This window comes from Hipposideros armiger, unplaced genomic scaffold, assembly GCF_001890085.2.
Source record: "Hipposideros armiger isolate ML-2016 unplaced genomic scaffold, ASM189008v1 scaffold_505, whole genome shotgun sequence".
NCBI lineage: Eukaryota > Metazoa > Chordata > Mammalia > Chiroptera > Hipposideridae > Hipposideros > Hipposideros armiger.
Window position 1 is genome coordinate 721,027 of NW_017731855.1, and position 20,024 is coordinate 741,050.

Genomic DNA, 20,024 nt, shown 5'->3' on the forward strand with positions numbered 1-20,024 from the left:
AGATACTAATATTCATTTCCCTTATAACTGATTGCATGTGTCTAGTATTTAAATGCCCCGAACACGCCTGTAGTGGGGATGACTCTGCATGGGCTCCCTGGTGACCTTACAGGTATCCACGTGGGCCAAGGCTTGAACCACAGCTGACCTGAATTTTGGTGGAATGCCTTATAATCCTCCACGAATTACAAAAGACAACAGGCCTGTGAGGGGGTGTCTCAAGGCCATCTCCCACTCATCTCCCTACCTCATCTGGGAGGCTGTCATGAGAGTGTCTCGTGCCTCCCAGATTCTGAGTAGGCTTGGGGCTTTGCACCCTGCTCCCTCTGAACAGAGATGCAGGACATAAAACCTCAGAACTTCAGTTTGGAGCTGGCTCCTCAGCAACAAGGAACCCCACAACTCGTGTGGCAGCCATCTGTTCCCTTTTGTTTTGGTGTCGTTCTTTACAGTGTGTGGGACAAGGACTTGGGAGTGGGCACCTTGAGCTATTTTTCCTTTCACCATCTATGTAATACACTGAATGTGAAAGTGGCTCATTGAATCTTTACTGGTCAAACCACTCAGGCCTTGGCCTTGGCTTATGCGTGTACTTGACACTCCCCAAGTTTCTCCTGCCTCCAAAGTACCAAGCCTTAGTCTTTCTTGAGAAGATCAAAGAGATAAGAAGTGATCCCTGGGGAACACCAACATTTAAGGAGAAAATGAAGGAGGAAAGGTCTGAAAAGGAAGCTGAGCATGAATGATGATGAGGAGAAGGAAGACCAGGATCGAGTGCTATTTACAGGTCCTTCACCGTTAGCCGTATGTGGGTTATCGGCCTTTTGTGAAGCCTCTTCCACAACGTTTTTCAATCTTCCGGTTGACTAGAGATAAAGGATGCCAGGCGTAAAGCGGACAGTATTGATTGCTTTTGGCTGTGTTTCGGATGGATTCCAAAGTGTACTAAAACAATTTTTTAGATTATGTAGTGTTTGCCTGTCTCTGCTCCCCACATTAGCATAGATAACAGCACTGACTGTAGATCCAATGAAAGCTTGTACTGTTAATGAATTCATTAACAGGATGTGTAGCTAATTGGGAAGCTGCTGTCTTTAGAAAGGCTGTGGAAGATAAAATGTCTTCCGATGTATCTTATGTATCCCACTTAATATACATCTATATGTCCAACACATTTTCTGAACCCAAAAATCTGTTTTGAATAGGCAAAGCGGGGAAGTGGGGGAGGAGCTGAACTCACCGAGTCAGTTAGAAATACAGGAAAGCAAATCAATGGAATGACACTTAATTTCAGAAATATTCATGCTGAGTTCCATTGCTGGCTTTTTGCAGAGGGCAACAGTGATAGTGCCAGCCATGAAGTGTGGTGAGAATTGGGGCATGTCTGACCGAGCACCCTCTCACACACTGCAAGTCCTTTCCCTGTACCTTAAAGCTATATGATTAGATCACAGAGGTTAAAAGCCCAAACTATAGAGGCAGACTCTCTGGTTCAAATCCCAGTTCTGCCACTTACTAGCTGTGGGATTTTTGACAAATTACTAATCTCTCTGTGGCTCAGTGTTCTCATCTCTTAAATGGGAATAATGATGGCAAGCCTTTCTATAGAGACATTGTGAAGATTATATGAGTATGTAAAGCACTTAGAACAGTTTCTGGTCCATGTAAGTGCTACCCTAAGTGCTGGCTGTTATATCAGTAAGCATTTGTTGGGACTTGAACTTCCATAAAGGGAAAGCTAAAATCTGACAGCTCAGCATTTAACATCCAGCATTTAACACAGTATACAAGCAGATGGTCACTAAATATTTGTGAACCAATTCCTCACTATAGAGGTCAAAAGTGAATTCCTAGAGCAATATAGGCAGAAAAAGAGATGTACACCCAAACACCAGTGAGACAATCCTTAATTCCTTACTTATGATAATAACAGAATTGGGTCCTGAATAATTTGTCTAATGGAGTTAGAATTAGAAAGACACACAGGCTTAAAACAGAGACATCAAGGACAATGGCAGATATACGTACCCCAACCAACCAAGCAAAATTTAAGGATATAATTGGGGATGTATATATTGAAGACTTTGACTAGAGCAAAATACATGTGGACCGCCTCCAGACCCATCCACGTCAAAGAAACAAGCAGGAAGTAGTGGAGTGCCACTGCTACTGCGATACAAAGTCGTGCTTTCTGGAATGATGACAACCAAGAATCGATCAGAAATACCAGGTTTAGCATCAGTAATGCTGTACACAGGTTGATCAGGATTTTGGAAGGATGATCTCTTCGAAGTTTGCTAAAAGAAAAGGCACAATGTTTAGTTAGGTAAGGTCTCTGTTTTTAATCAAGCCTTGCCACATCTTAGCTGCATAATAAGTGAAAGAACTGCTTATTAAAGTTAAATAATTCATATTACCTTACATGTACTGGACTTTATAGAGTTCTCCATCCTCTTTCCAGAAAGAGTTGAAGTAGCCTAATTATAATGACCTTCACTAACAGGATTAATAATAGCCTCTCAGGGGGCCGGCCGAGTGGCTCAGTTGGTTAAGAGCTCACTCAAGAGTTTGAGCTCTGAGCAACAGCGGTTCAAGTCCAGCCCGAGCTGAGCAGCCGCTGAGCTGCCAACAGGTAGCAGGATGGCTCAGCTAAAAAAAATAAATAAATAATAGCCTCTCAACTAAGCAGTCTACTTTTTAATTTTTCTTTTTGGGAGAGAATGAAAGAAGGAGAATCCTGGATATACAATTCTACCATCACTCCTTCAGCAGACTCAAGGCTGGAACTACATATGACCAAATAACAGGATGACTATGGAAACCATTTCAAATAGTTATTTGGACATTTCCAAACATCCAGACATTTGGCATCATGAAAATATGACCTTAAATTTCACTAAGTGATTACAATTGTACTTTATGAAAACTGACCCAGTATTTTCCAAATTAGAAAAATATCTGTTTCCCTTTGATTCTTTTTTATTTCTATTAAATGTTTATTGATTTAAATTTTTCTATTTCTATTTTGTGTATATTTTTAAAATTGAGGTAAATAGTAAAGTACACAAATCTTATTTTGCTTTTTAAATATGGGATTTATTGGTTGAGAAATAATTTACACCCCATACAATTCACTGATTTAAAGAATACAGTCCAAGGATTTGTAGTATGTTCACAGATAGTGCAATCATCACCATAATCAATTTTAGAATATTTTTACCCCCCCCCAAAAAAAGCTTGTAGCCATTAGAATTTACTCCCCAGCCCCTTCTAGCCCTAAGCAACCATTAACCTACTTTCTGTCTCTATAGATTTGCCTATTCTGAACATTTAATATAAATGGAATGGTACAATATGTGGTATCTTGTGACTGGCTTCTTTCACTTAGCATAATGTTTTTAAGGTTCATCCATGTTGTACCATGTATCTGTAAAGTACACAAATCTTATGAACACAATTCAATGAATTTTTACATATGGATATACGTACCAAAGTAACCTCCATCCAGATGAGGAGGTAAAGATGTTTCAGCATCTCAGATGCTCCTTCATTACTTCTCCCATTCAATACCCCCGACGAGAGGTAACCAATATTCTAACTTCTATCCCCATAGATTGAGTTTTGCCTGTACTTGGAACGTCATATAAATAGAACCATTCAGTGTGCTCTCTTCTCTTTCTGGCTTCCTTTGCTCAACTCTATGTCTATGAGAATTAGATATGTTGTATTGTATAGTAGTTCATTCTTTTTCTACTGCTGCAAAGCATTACGTTCTATGAATATACCACAATTTATTCATCCAGTCAACTGTTAATGTACATTAGGGTTGTTGCCGATTTTGGGCCACTATAAATGAAGCTGCTGTGAACATACTTGTATATATCTTTAGATGGACATATGCACTTTCTCTCTAATAGTGAAACTTCTGGGTCAACATCTAGATGTATATTTATCTTTAGTAGGTATTGTCAAATAAATTTCCAAAGTGTCTGTGCCATTTTTGCATTCCCACCAGCAATGTATAAGAGTTCAGTAGTTCCACACTTGCTATTGTCAACCTTTTTATTTTAGCTGTTCTGGTGGGTGCATGGAAGTATAATTGTGGTTTTAATTAACATTTTTCTAATGAGTAATGATGTAGAGAACCTTGTCATATGCTTATTAGCCATTTGGGTAAGGATTACAGCTATTGTAGGTATGTGTATCCTCTTTTGTGAGGTGCCTGTTCAAGTCTTTTCTCCATTTTTAATTGGATTGTATGTCTTTCACTTTTTGATTTGGAAAAGTTTCTATATATTTTGCATACAAGTCTTTTGTCAAATATATGCATTGTAAATATCTTCTCCCAATCTGTGGTTTGCCTTTTTACTATCTTAACAGTGTCTTTCAATGAAAGAAGTTCTTAATTTTAATGAAGTCCAATTTATCAACTTTTTTTCTTTTCTGCTTGGTGTTTTTGTATCCTGTTAGAGAAATCTTTTCCTGTCCCAACCCTCTTGCTTTTTAAAAAAAAAAAACCAAACATTTACAATTTCTTTTCGAGGAACCTTGGTTGTTTTCTTTTTTAACTGCCCACTTCATAATCTAATGGATCTGACCTCTTCCTATTATGATGAATCGGAAACTTTTTATGAAATTAGCAAGGTTACAAGGACCACAGCATCCATCAAACCAACATAAATTTCCTTAGAGCAAGACTCCATCAACTTACTGAAAAGCAATATATGTCACCATCACAACTCCCAGGAAAGTGGAGGAGATTCCACATCCAGTGTATGTTATAAGCACTAATATCCTTTCATTCACTGCATCCACTGAAGACCTGGATAAATCCTAGGAAACACAATGTGTTTTATATATTCGCCAGAGCAAGTTTATGGTAAAATGCTTCCAGTGCTCACTAACAGGAGGTTCCCAGGATATATAGCATCTCTGCCACACACTTATTGAACTAGAGTATGTGGATGGATGGATGATAAACTGCATATGTATTGTTTGCTTAGTATGCCTAGTGCAACTTACTGTGTACAGGGCATGGAGAGCCATCAACAGTACTGGAAGAACATTTAGTCCTTGATTTTACTGTCATTAATGTGTTTCACACTTGAAATATAACCAAGCTAATAGATGTGAATTGGGGATGCAACGTGAATCATTATCTGAACTGAGTGTCCTAAAACACTACACAGAACATAAAAAAAATGTGCCTTTTTCTTAGACCTTAAATAATTTTCATAAAATTAAAAGACAAAATGGACCTTGGAGATCACACAATCTAGTAATTTCTTAACCTGTGAACCATAAATGACCTGAAGTGGCATACAAAATTTTTGGAATATGAGGTCTGACAATTACATTCGCAAACTTGTTGCAATGATGTTGCTAACTTTTTTTGATATCAGAGGGATTATTCATTATAAATTTGTATCCACTGGACAAATAGTTAACCAAGCTTACTATTTGGAAGTGGTGAAAAGGCTGCATGAAAAAGTTAGACGACCTGAACTTTTCGCCAACAATTCGTGGCTCTTGCATCACGACAATGCACCAGCTCACACGGCACTGTCTGTGAGGAAGTTTTTAGCCAGTAAACAAATAACTGTATTGGAACCCCCTCCCTACTCACCTGATCTGGCCCCCAATGACTGCTCTCTTTACCCGAAGATAAAGGAAATATTGAAAGGAAGACATTTTGATGACATGAAGGGTAATACGACGACAGCTCTGATGGACATTCCAGAAAGAGAGTTCCAAAATTGCTTTGAAGGGTGGACTAGGCGCTGGCATCGGTGCATAGCTTCCCAAGGGGAGTACTTCAAAGGTGACAGTAGTGATATTCAGCAATGAGGTGTGTAGCACTTTTTCTAGATGAGTTCATGAACTTAAGTGTCAGACCTCATATATATGTGCATTGTTCTGGGAAGAATGTCCATGGCTTTCACATGATGGATATAGAGATCCGTTACTCATAAACGTTAAGAAGCACTGATTCTATCCTGGTAGTTCTCAACTGGGTTTGATTTTGCCCATCCCCGAAGGACATTTGGCAATGTCTGGAGATATTTTTGATTGTCACAACTGGGGAGGGTGCTACTAGAATCTAGTGGGTGGGGCCAAGGATGCTGCTAAATATCCTACAATACACAGAACCATTCCGCCTCCCAACAAAGAATTATTTGGCCCATAATATCAATAGTGCCAAGGTTAAGACACCCTTGTCTACTCCAATCTGTCACATTTTAGAAGACAAATCCAAGGTTCCAAACAAGTGAAACAACCTGACCAAGATCACATTGGTAGCACAGCGACAGAGCTGGAATGTGAGCTGTGGTCTTTTGACTGTAATGTTCTAACCATTTTGGAGGGAGCTAAACAAAATTCTTACCATTCAATAAATATCAGTGGAGCACCTCTTATTTGTTGAATAGATACGATTTAAAAAAAAAGAAAAGAAATATAACAGACCCTCAGCCCTCAAGAAGCTTACCATTAGTAGAACAAGCAACTCATGCATGACACATTCAGATAACAGTATTTAGTATATAATAGAGTAACTTAAGGGAGCTAAGAAAGTTCTCAGGGGTGGATAGAAAAGAAAAAACACAGTTGAGAGCCGTTTTGAAGGAAAACTCAGCAAGTTCCGATGTTAGGGATAGCCATAGTGAAAAAGGAGATAGAAGAGTTAACAAGGACTCTGAAGCTCGAAGCCTGGATATGTGAATTGACCAGATAACTCTTGTTTGTTTAACAATTGCAAGCATTTTTTAGAAAAGTATGTCTTTCCTACACTACAATTTGACAATAACTAATCAAAATTTTTGTGACTATACCCTTTAACCTAGCAATTATACTTCATCAATTTATCCTACAGAAATATTTATACCATTGTTAGAAGATAAATAAATAACAAATGTGTATTACAGCATTGTTCATAATAAAGAAGTAACAACTAAAATGCCTACCTATAAAGGATTGGTTAAATTCATTGTTTTAAATCCATACAATGGAATACTATACAGATATTTAAAAGATTGAGGTAGACAAATACGTATTTGCCTGAAAGGTGTCCAATATGTATTGTTAGTTGAAAAGCAAGTGGTAAAAACAGTATTAATAATTTGATCCCATTTTAATAAAACAAAACATATTAATATACACATAGGAAAAGATTCTGAAAGAATATACACAAAGGTGTTAAAGATGGTGATCTCTTGGGAGGGAGACTGTAGGAGCCTTTGATGTAATATTTGAATTTTGAGAGGCAGGCATTAATTTTATTATAAGGGGAAAAATAAATATTTGTTTCAATCTGCTCTACTGTAGGTGAACACAGGGGGAGCTTTTCTCCACTTGCATGCCTCTTTTCCATAACTTTGCTCACACATGTATTCCTGGCCTGTAATATAATAAAAGTTGTCAAAATTCTATCAAGGAGTGATTAAGAGACAACTCACCATTAAGACTCCAAAATGGGTGAGGTGGTCACAATGACAGATTGTGTAATTTATATTTGTTTCCTTTACTTTACAGCCTGATGAATTCCATCCACCTCGTCCATCTGTAAGGAGACAGAAGGGAATTTCAAAGCAATTTTGTTTTTCTCAGAAATATTTAACTTTTTATTACATGCACCTTCAAAACATGTCTTATAATTAGTGTTGTTTGTTAAGACAGCAAGATAGAGGTATAATTGAACAGTGAAATTAAATTAAGTCTAGTAGTTTAAATTGATTTTGTGGAGACTTTGTAAATGTCATAACTTCTTGGCTGACTTTTCTTGTTCTTGCACAGATTATGACAAACTCTAATCATGAGCAACACCTAGCCACCATGTTGGCATGACAGAGTAAGGACTGGACCTTTTGTTGTTGTTGTTTGTTTGTTTTTGGTTTTGTTTTTAAGTAGTGCAAATAGCAAACAGGTAGATTCAGAGCTTTTTAAAAGACATGAGCTATGGATTGGGGGAGGGGGGTTGTCACTTTGTGAGGGGTGAAAAGTATAAGTATTGCATTGTTTTGTACACCTGAAACTAATTAAAAAAAAAACATGAGCTATGGAATATATAGACTTACACTTGGGCCTACTTGGTGGGACTGAAATAAACATCTGAAAGAATCATTTCAACCCAGAATTAAAATGATCTCAGGTGCTTTGCACTCAAGCCAGATCATGGTCTGGAGCTCCTCGGGGCCAATTAAAGCTTCTGATCTACCTGACCTGCTGAGTTTCTCACTCCTGAGCATATTCAGGGTTCTAAAACCAACCCTCAAACTTCCATAACCTATAGATCTCAGATACTAGATCGGATTTAGAGTAGAACCTCCAAGGTAACACAGACCACAGAAGTTATCCTAGGGCAGACAGCTAAGTATGGTCAAAATTTGTCCATCCAGAATAACTCCATAGATTACAGAGGTTCTCAATCCATGGACAGAGGGGTGAGGGCAAAGGCTAACCTGGAATGAGCCCAGGAACTAGCATTAATGAACACGCAGATCAACTTATTGAGGCTGTGAGGGCAAAGCTCATCTTTTTTGTTGTTGTTGTTTGTTTGTTTGTTTGTTTGTTTGTTTTTAAGCTGAGCCATGATGCTCAGAGCTTGCACTCTTGAGTGAGCTCTTAACCAACTGAGCCACTGGCTCGCCCCAAAGCTCATCATTTTCCAGGACTCCTATCCTGGAAGACTTGGAGGGGACCAGAAAAGGACAGTGCTATCTCTGTTGTAGGAATGGAGTAGAATTTCCACATCCCAGGGAGTTGATAGGAAGAGACTTTCCCTTTTCTCTCAGAATTCCAAGGATACTGAAAAAAACAAGTTTTCATGCATAGCTTCCACAAGTTGAAGGACTGGTCACATAGCCACTGCTGGCATTCCAGGGGAAATTGATTCTGTGCGAGTATTCTCTGAGATTTGGCAATATCAGCAATATCCCTGGAGATTCCAATGGAGACGGCAAGCTCATTCAGTAATCCCATCAGCAACCCCTTTTCTTACTGTCCCCAAAGACTCAAGCAGGAAGGAACCTTAGAGACCAACCAGGAAATCTTATCCCCTCACTGAAAAGATAAAAAGATTGGGGCCCCAAGAGAGTAAATGGACTATCCCAGGACATACAATCAGGCGAGAAGAGATGAAGGAAAAAAGGGAAGAAGCTAGTAAACATTGCAAATCTCCATGGGAAACCACAGATGACGAGCCAGATGTTCAGTCCTCGACTGTCTTCAAACAGCTTGAGGCTACTCTGCACTGAGTCTTCCAACTTTCTTCCAACTTTGCTTACCCCCGAGTGGTGTGCGTTTTCGATCTCCCAAATAAATCTCTTATCAAAAAAGAAAGAGTTTTTAAACACCCGTGCCCTAATTTGTAAATAAAACTCATATTTGTATCAGAGTTCTCTGTAGGGTCTGATAAGATAGTAGCTTCAATTCAACTCTCTCCCTCCAACTGCCAAATAGGAAAGTGGTCAGGGGCAAAGCCTCATTCTGAGCCAAAGACAAAGCTTGCTAAGAAAAATACGCACCATTATTTCCAAAGTCCCAAAATGCACAGTGAACTTGATCGTAATTCTAGAAAAAAGAAAAATTAGACATAAGCACCTTTCTCTGTGAGAGTTACTACTCAATGACAACTGCACAGAGGTATTTTTCTCAATGTTTTTTCAAACAGTAGATACACACACACACACACACACACACACACCGTTTGTGAGTTGGTTTTAAGACTAACACCAAGTGACTTGGGATTTACAAGTGAGAAAATAGCATGTTACTGCATGGTGACCTGGTGCGTGTCCTTTAAAATATTTGTTAATATAGGAATTTTCCACACCCTCTTGGCACAAGGCCCAGGAGGAGGCTGTGGATGGTCGGTGCAGGTCTAATGTGTGGTAGGTGTTCCTGTGGAACTTTGGAATTTGTGGCCCACAGATGACATCAAGCCCACAGATGATACAAGGTTGAGCTGCCTCATTATTAGGCCTAATGAGCACTCCTGAGGCCTCACCAGCTCCTACAATCTCCCGGACTAGAGTCAATGAGAAATTGATTATTGGGAGAATGCTTGGAGAGCTGTGGCCCAGCTGGAATTCAGAGATCTTACCCATCTAACATGTTTCATTTGGTATCATTTTTTTAAATTGCCTCCTGTAGACTTCCTTCTTCCCTTCTAGAATTAAGACCTATGAAAAATATGCTGTGCCATATGGTCTTTTAGATTGGTAATGAAGGAAGCTATTAAAATTTCACACTGGACATATATTAACATAAAAAAATGTAATAGTAGTTCATTCTTATAGTATGGCTAAATTTGATCATTTCGTAATGTAATACCTTATGTTATGCCATATGACTATGGTTTTAAACCTTTGGTGATAATTAATACATATTTTAATGCTCTTCATGGAAATTCAAGGGATAAAAATGTTCAATTATTTTGAACTGAGTTGTTTGCCTCACTCAAAAGTAAGTGGGATTAAATACCATTTAGTGTGATGGGACAACCAGAAGATCTACCTGGTCCTCCATCAATCTGTCACAGGGCTAGAAACCCACCATTAGTTATCCCGTTAGGCTAAGGGCATTATTTCTAGAAGGCCCCAATTACAACAAACCTCAGCTACCTGGAATGGTACAATCTTCATTTGGTCTTAGATCACATCTGTTAACTAGCCAATTATTTTTAATGGGAAAATTACAGAGGGGTTCTGAAGCCTTTTATTCTGAGATGAAAATGGATATGTTACCTGGTTTCCTTCAATATGTTGCAGAGTAATAACCACTGGGTCAGCCAAATTTTGAATGGATGTATCTGAAATGCTGGCACTCACAACATACGTGGTTAATGCATTAGTGACATTTTTGGTCTGTAGATGAAACATAAAGAAGAGGAGTTCAGGCCCTAAATTTCTAATTTTTGAATGTTAATAACCAATCTAGAATTTTGAAGTACTACACAGCATTAGGTATAGAAATATGGAAAATAAAATCACAAACTACAAGAGAATTCTTAGAGGTCATTATCTCATCTCTTGTTTTCACATATATCCAAATATCTATCCAACAAGCATTGGTTATGTGCCTGCTACTCACTACTGCAACAAAATGCAACTATTCCGTACTTTGATATAACTCTCTGGACCTGATATATCCCAACTTATCCCAGTTCTAACCCTCAATCATCCTTACTTACTTTTTTTTCCTTTTTAAGATTTTTATTGGGGATTTGGGGGAGGGGAACAGCATTGGGGAATCGGGTAAGGGGAAGAGACAAGTTGCTGGCCTTTTTTTCTTCAGTCTAGTTGTGGAAGGCGTCACTTCACTGGCCCATATTGGTATTATCATTGTGCTCTTCCTGGGTGAGGCAGTCACTCTCCAGCCACTGGACAGCAGCTCACGGTAGCTCACACCAGCTGCCGGCCAGCCCCACTGCCGCCTATGCTGTCGCTGGTGACTCACGGCAGCCCAGCTCCAGGTCGAGCTGTTGTTCACCATCTTAGCTGTAGAGGGCGCAGCGTCACTGGCCCTCATGTGGGATCCAAACCGGGCCCTGCTGCTCAGAGCTGGCGTCCCAGGCCAACTCTTAACCAATGCACCACTCGGCCGGCCCCATCCTTCCTTCCTTTTAGGGAGCCTTTCCTTATAAAGAACATACATCCATCATGCGTTAGTTATAAGCCATTTCCTGTTCCATTTCCACCAGAGATGGAAGCAGGCTGATCAACATCCAGCTTGGAACAAGTCTCTGAGGGCATTTATCTCCTCCCTAGGGGACCATGAACTCTGAGGCCAGAGCATAGGTATTGTGTGTCCTGGTGTCCCCCACATGGCTTAGCATACAACAGGTATTTTATCTTGTACCCACACTGAGTCAGTTATGTTGTTAAGTGCTTTCTACATATACTGTCTTCAATGTTCACTGAAACAATATAGGGATTTTTCAGTTAAACTGAGGCTTGGGGAAGCTCAAAACCTTGGAGACAAAGTTCATACAGCTAGTGAGCGATATAGGGCAGGTATGCTTAACAAATGTTGGTTAAAGGAAACAAACTCGAATGTAGCCATTGAGATGTGGAGCTTGCTAATTAACAGGGCCAAAGTGCCACACGCTAAGGCTCCAGGTGGCAAGGCAGCTGGAGACTGCCTCTTCTGGGGCACATGTGAAGAGATGAGAGATAGGGCAAGTGTAAAACAGGAGGGAGCGGGAGCATATCTACTGAGGACTTGCCAAGAAAGCTTAGAGGAGGTGAGCCCAGGTGATGCCCCTTGGGGAGCCTACTGGGCCACTTCTACAAGATGCCGCCCCCTCATATTTATGAGCCCGGTGGCCACTGAGAACTGAATAATTGTGAACGCAGCCTGGGTCTCCTGTAGGAAGGTACTAACTTCCTGTTACTCACTAGCTCTGTTCTTCTAAAGCCAGCGTAATGTTTCAGGGCTCCCTTCCCAGAGGAATTCCCCTGGAGTAGCCTGGTGTAAAGGTGGATATGGTGGAAAGGGCCCCGGCTGACAGTCAAAAGACCAAGTGTGAGCCCAAGCCCTCCTGTTCCTTGAAAGTCCCTTCCCTTTTCTAAGAGATACAGTTTTCTGGAGTAGAAAGGCCAAAGGAGGAGAAACACAGTGACCCGGGACTGTTCTCTGGCTTTGTTTCCCTTACATGCAAAATGGCGGTTGCGCAGGGAAAAAAACTAAATCATTTCTCCCTTTTCCACCCTTCGCACACTAGGCTCAAGTTTTACCTATTTCACTTCTGAATGTTTACAGAAACTGTTCTGTCTGCCCGAAACAGTCCTCCCTCCTGCTCCTCACCGTCTTTCATCTTCCAGTTCCTACTCGACCTCAGATCTCAGCTGACACCTCTTTTACACTAGGTCTTCCCTGATCTCCCAGACAAGGGGAGGTGCTGTCCTCTCTGCTCCCAGAGCCCCTTTTCCATACTGTACTTGCCTAATACTTTGTCCGTCTCCCTCAGAACTGCCATTAGTGAGGGAGTGAAGGAGAAGGTACGTGTTTTCCAAGAGTGTCTTATAAACAATTTTAAAAGTAATATGTTGTAATGACAGTTAAGATATTGATCAAAAGATGTGAGAGGAAGCTGCGTGAAAAAGTAAGGCTGTGAGACTCAGGGCTCAGGGGGGAAAGGTAGTTAAAGGGTGGCATCTCTTGTAAGTACTCGCTCCCCCAAAACCAGTGGCACAGGTCCCACTCTCATGTCAGTGTTAGAACCCCCTTCATTGTTAGAACCTTTAGGTCTCTGTTCTCCCCCATCAGACGGTAAGTTCTATGAATGCAGACAGCACATCTCTCTTGCTTACCATTGTATCCCCAGCATCCAGCACCATGTAAGACACATAGTAGGAATTCAATAAATATTTGCTGGCTGAATAAATAACTGCATGAATAAATGAATAAATTGCGTCACCTCCAGCAGGCTCTTTCCCCTCTCTGGGTCTCAATGTCCTCATTGATAAAATGAGGAGATGGGACATTATGAGTTATAAGAGCCTTCCAGCTCTGAATTTGATGACATGCTAGTTCTAATCCTTCTTCATCTGTCACGCTGACGTCTGTAGCCTAATTTTGTCAAAGAACCTTAATCCCTTTCAGCGGAAGGTGTTAGTGAATAAAAATTACTTATTAGGTGTGAAATCTATGCAAAACAAGTTTATCTTTTATTCTATGAGACAAGCACAGCCCTCTGAAAAAATATAAAAATTACCCAAAAATGGCATCTCGGATGATACAGAGAAATCACAAGCCTACCGAAATGGTCAGGGTGCTATGAATCACAATCTTAATTTTTGTTAAAATTTCGTTATCAACTGGCTTGTTCTGGATCCAACCTAATTTTTTTTCCATTAATAAAAGATCTAATAAATATCTACTGAAAATATGTTGGGTACTTAACCCTGTGCTGGATGCCAGGAAAAGAAAACATGCCAGAGCTGTGACATATGCCACAACCTACTTGGAAAACTAAGCAGAAGTTTAAGACAAGAATACAAGCAGGGGGTGAGGAGGAGAGCAGGCACTCTCGAACTCCAGGCAGGTTTCCTAGGTGAGATTTGAGCTAAGCTTACAGGAATACATAGAATTTAGAAATAGAGGGAAGTGGCTAGATAATTCCAGTAGAACAGAATATCCTACAGACACAGCTGGAGATAATGTAGTATATTTCAATTAGTATGTGGCATGGGTATATGGTATATTTCAGTTGGCCCAGTACAATCTCCCCAAAATAACTCTGTGAATATTTGACCATTAGAAATTCATTCTTTTGGATCGCCTCTTTAGAAAATACAAACACACCTGGGTAAATTAATGTACTGATCTATTAAATACTTGAAATTTGGGGTCACACAGCCTGGGTTTGATTTCCAGCAATGCCACTTCCTAGCTGTGCGACCTTGGGCAAAATTACATAACTTCTTTGTCTTAGTCTGTTTAGGCTGCTATAGAAAAAATACCACAGACTGGGTAGCATATAAGCAACAAAAATATATAGCCCATAGTTCTGGAGGCTAGAAGTCCAAGATCTTGGTGCCCGTATGGTCGGGTTCTGGTGAAAGCTCAATCTCTGATTCATAGATGGCACCCTTTTGCTGTGTCCTCACACAGTGGAAGGGGCTAGGGAGTTTTCTAAGGCCTCTATTTTATAAGGACACCAATCCCATTCATGAAGGCTCCGTCCTCATGACATAATTACTTCCAAAAGGACCCCTTTTCTAATACCATCATCTTGGGGGTTAGGATTTCAACACAAGAATTTGGAGGGGACACAAGCATTCAGACTGTAGCATTCTTTGAGTCTCAGTTTCTTGTGAGAAGTATATGAGATAATAAGTGTAAATATTAATAATTAACAGTGATCATCACCAACAACTTCATGCCAACTCTAACTGCTGTCTTCCTAACAGCTAGATTGGACTGAGCCAGGCTGTAGGAATGGGCCTTTTGGTAGGCAGCGCCCCAAGACAGGAAAATAATAATAGCAATGCAAACACATGGCGCTTATTATGTGCCAGGCAATATCATAAGCACTTTATATGGATTAACTCCTTGAATCTTTCTACAGCCCAGTAACATGCTTGCCATTATCCTGTTATACATAGGAGGAAACTAAGGCACGTGGAGGTTGAATAACTTGCCCAAGGTCACACAGGTAGAATTATGGCATAGCCAGTTTTACATTCAACCAGCCTGGCCCCAGAGCCTGTGCTCTTAACCACCACATCATGCTGCCTCTCTGTACTAATAATGTGCAAGGGCTGGAGCCCTCAGAGAAGGTGCTATGGAGGTGATGAGAAGGAACAAAAATGCCTGCAGGCAAGTATCCTGCTGGACAGCACTCAGCTTCAACTAAATTGGCCTGAGAGAGTGGGCATGTCAGCTTTGAGGAAGCCAGCAAGATTTGGTAGGGAAGCACTGACAAGCCGAAATGGCCTTTCATCAGGAGAGCTTGCTGTTCTTTTCTGGCTTTAAAACATTCTGAGGCCTCTGATTGGTCACTAGATAATCCGCAAGGTACCTTGCAAAGCTGAGAAGCTGTGAAAATTAAAAACTGTGAAACATAATTAAAATAGATGTTGATTCATGTTGAAGGCCAGGGGTTGTGCTGGGAGACTTGTGGAATAAATCAGAGAGCATATTCTAAAATAAACAGAACACTATGAAAATAGCAAGAGTTCATAATTACTATGAGTCACTGTATGCCAATCTATGATAGTTATCAAAGGCAAGAACTTACCTTAAAGAGTGAAGTTTGGCCAAAGAAATTAAACAAGATGGTTTGTAAGTTGCTAAGTGGAATTCTTTTCCTCAGTGATTTAGGCAAATATATGGAAGCCAAAACCCTCCCCAGAGGGACTTCGCTTAGGTAAATCTGCCAAGAAAAGCAAGGAAATGAAAACTGGAGTCATCACCCATGAACTTGAAGTCCCCCTCACCTCCCGCCCCAGCCCATGCCTCAGTCCCAGAGTATCACGCAGAGGGCTGCAGGATGAGAACTAGCTCCACAAGCTGTGCTACACCTTTTACACACACACACACACACACACACACACACACACACACACGCATATACTCTGGTGTGCATGCTCGTGCACATGCACACTCTTAACTCACAGGCTGAGACATGACCCATTGCACATAGATATGCGTGCGCGCGCGCACACACACACACACACACACACACCACCCTTTCCTTTCTAAACTTATCCTTGAGTTTCTCTCCTTTTGATCAGCTTCTACACTGGTATTCATAGAGGTGGAAAGGGGAATGCCAAATTAGGTGATTTGCCATGATTCTCAAAAAAAAGGCCACTTTTCGAAAGCAGGCCACCTTCTCCCACATAGTTATGAGAAGGGAAAAACAGAACAAAAAAAAACAATACAATGGCATTAGACACTTGCTCCATAGTTTATTCAGCAAAGCTTTTGTTAAAAAGTGGGGCAGGAAAGTGAGGTATTAGGCTTTAAGTATTCTTCTAGAAAGCTTGCTATCTGAAGAATTTGCTGATGTGACTGGTAATAGTATTTGATAAGTACTGGAACATTTTGGACTGTGAAAGGGAGCTTTACCTGCAATTACAGTAGGACCATAGTTGTAAACCTGGACTCCCCCAGGCAAAGCAAGGTTTATGGAACTCTTACATTCATTCTTTCATTTAATCCCTCTGTCAACTCTGAGAGGTATGTTGTATTATGCTATCAGGAAATAGAAGGTCAGGGAGGTTAAATGACTTGTCTAGGGTCACACAGCTGGGATGTATTCTTACAAAAATATAGGTGATTTTGGCCCACATTTCCCCCATTATTCATGCTGCCTCTCAAGGAACTATTATCTAGCTGGGTGCGACATGGGGAGATGACAGTTTATATTTTTTCTAAAAATCACTTGTGAGCCCAAAAGCCGTATGGCTCTTCTCCTAGCACAAATGAATTCTGCTAGGGCAATCAAGTACCATGGAGAGGTTATGATTTAGCTTCAACACCTAAGCAGACTGGTAGCAAGAATGCCATTGGGGTTGGTTGGTTTGGTTCTCCATCAAGAACTATAAAAGAATTCCCCGTATGTAACCAAAATACAATGGGAAGTCAACACATCTGCTTCCAGTATGGCCGAGTGGCTCCTAATGGACTTGACCCTCCTGTATAGAACAACTATATAAAACACCCATGACTCTAAGGCGCTGGAAAATAAACGAGAGCAGGGAGATTCTTGAGAACAGTAGACACTTAGAAACAGGTAGCATCACCAGGTGAGTTAACTGTTTAGGTTTTTTTTTTTAATAGCTTTTAGCCATCAAACAGGGTGAAACTAAAATTGTGAAGGATGCTCAAAACCTGCAGTCTTTCTGGCATAAAGAACCAGAAAACAAAGTTCAGGACAATCATAGTCACTGGAAGGTCAGGGGTAAATCCTGGAGAAGATAGAGCTGGAAAAGGGGGAGCCAAAATTCTGTGTATAAACTCTGCCTGATCTCTAAACCACACATGTACAGGACAGACTCCAAATAAGAATAAAGGAACGTAACTGAGATTTGAGCTGCCATTCAAAAACTAGAATCTACAATTTGATTCCAACCAAGTTAATTGCCTAGTATAACAAAAATCAATATTCTTCAGAGGAATATAGTAGAATACAGAGTTTCCACAACATAACATTCACATTACCCAGGACATAATCAAAATTACTCAATATGTGAAGAAAAAACAAATGTGACCCGTTTTCAATAAAAAGGCAATCAATGGAGATTAACTTTGAGATGACTCAGATGTTAGAATTAGCAGAAAAGGATTTTAAAGCAGCTAGTACTACTATGCTCAGGTATTTTAAATAAAATATGCTTGCAATTAATGCAAAAAAATAGGAAATAACAGCAGAGAAACAGAAGCAAAAAAAGAGAACAAAATGGAAATTCTAGAACTGAAAATACAGTATCAAACATGTTAAAACTGTATTGCATACTTTCCGTAGTAACATGTAGATACAGGTAATGAACTTGAAGATCAATAGAAATCATGTTATCAGAAGAATAGATAGTATAATTATTAAAAAATAAGAACAGAGTCTCAGAGACCTATGGGGCAACATCAAAAAATCTTACAAACGTGTAATTAGAGTCCCAAAAGGAAAGGAGAGGAAATGATGAAGAAATAGACCTACATTTACACCAGTATTTGATTTTTTTTGTCAAAGGTGCCAAAGCAAGCAAATGGGGAAAGAAAAGTCTTCAATAAATAGTGCTGGAATAACTAGATATCTATATGGAGCAAAATGAACTCCAAACCATACACCACACCATATCTCACCTCATACACAAAATTTAATTCAATTAATTAGGATTATAGTCCTAAACACACAACTAAAACTATAGATCTTTTAAGGAAAAGTAAGGAGAATATCTTCATGACCTGCTGTGGTAGGCAAAGATTTCTTAGACAAGCCATATACAGTAATGCCTTGGTTTGTGAGCATAATCGCTCGTTTACCACATTAAAATGTATTAGAAATGTTTGCTCATCTTGAGGAACACTCGTAAACTGCGTTACTCACAATCCAAGGTTTTACTGTATTGTTATTCATAAAAGAAAAAAATGATGTTATACTGCATCAAGATTAAAACTTGCTCGTAAAAAGACACCACTGAGGAAATAAACAGGCAAGCCACACAGAAAATATTCTCAAATGTATATCTGATAAATTATTTATATCCAGAATATGTAAAAAAAAATGATTACAACTCAATAATAAGAAGACAAAAATTCAATTAAATAATGGGCAACAGATTTTATCAGATGCTTCACCAAAGAAGACATACAAAATGGCCAATACAAAAATGAAAAATCATATCACTGACCACTTTAGAAAACAATATGATAGGTTCTTACAAATTTAAACATACATCTTGTGAGTCAGCAATTCCATTTCTAGGTATTTATTCAAGATATATGAAAACATATGTTCACACAAAGACTTTTACATGAATGTCCAATGCAGCGTTAACATAATAGCCCAAAACTGGAAATAATCCAAATGTCCATCAACAGGAGAATAGACAAAATAATCTATGATATATTCATATAATAGAATATTACTAAGCAATAAGAAAGAATATAGAAACAAAAGAATGAATCTCAACAACAACAAAAAAGCATGCTACATGAAAGAAACCTTCTACAAGACAGTACATATTATATGATTCCACTTATCGAAAGTTCTAGATCAGGCAAAACTATGGTGGAAAAATATCAGAATCCTGGTTGCCAATGGAGGCAGTAGTTTCAGGAATTGTTTGGGAAGAGGCAGGCGGAAACTTTTAGGAGTGAAAGTAAAGTTCTATATCATGATATGGGTTTAAGTTACACAGATGTACACATTTGTCAAAATTCAGAGAATGTATTCTTAGAATTTGTGCATTTTCCTGTATGTAAACTTTATGATTTTTTTAACAGTAAGTTTAAAAATGATGCTCTCTCAAACTGTTCTGAGCAGGTGTCAGCAGCCTATAGCCTGCCAAAGGCTGAGATAATGTAATATGGTGAAAAGGGCCCAGACTTTAAAGTCAGCCAGACATAAGTTTGAGTCTTGGCTCAGCCACTAGGCTGTGTGTCCTTGGGCAAGTTACTTAACTTCTCTATTTCCTTATCTGTACAAAGGAGACAGTAACACAATGCCCAATGTACAGTAAGTGCTCCATAAATGGTACCAAATAATAAACTGACACTTGAGATGATTTCGGGTCATGGGTCCAAAGGAGGTATCATTGCATATCTCACGGACACCATTCTAGCCAAGGTGTTAGCCTACTAAGGGTTATATTTGAATCCTCCCTGGGATATTTGTATTTTCATAAGGTCCATTGAAGATTAAAACTTTACAAAAACAAATACCATATGATTTCACTTATATGTGGACTCTAAAAAACTGAATGGGCGAGGAAAGTGAACAGAGGTGGTCTCAGAGATGTGGGGGTGCAGTTGATGACTGTTGGTTGGGGGGGTGGGGATGAAGGAGAGAGGGAGGG

The 20,024-nt window shown here is 39.6% G+C and overlaps 1 protein-coding gene across 1 annotated transcript in view; it reads right to left on the minus strand.

The window, feature by feature from the left end:
- Positions 1 to 20,024, minus strand: part of ADGRG4 (adhesion G protein-coupled receptor G4) — a 91,579-nt gene that overhangs the window by 11,615 nt on the left and 59,940 nt on the right. The window contains 7 exon segments of the mRNA XM_019667774.1: positions 2,029 to 2,297; positions 4,712 to 4,833; positions 7,455 to 7,558; positions 9,522 to 9,567; positions 10,743 to 10,862; positions 15,743 to 15,877; positions 17,171 to 17,186. Coding sequence (XP_019523319.1) covers positions 2,029 to 2,297; positions 4,712 to 4,833; positions 7,455 to 7,558; positions 9,522 to 9,567; positions 10,743 to 10,862; positions 15,743 to 15,877; positions 17,171 to 17,186 — 812 coding nt within the window.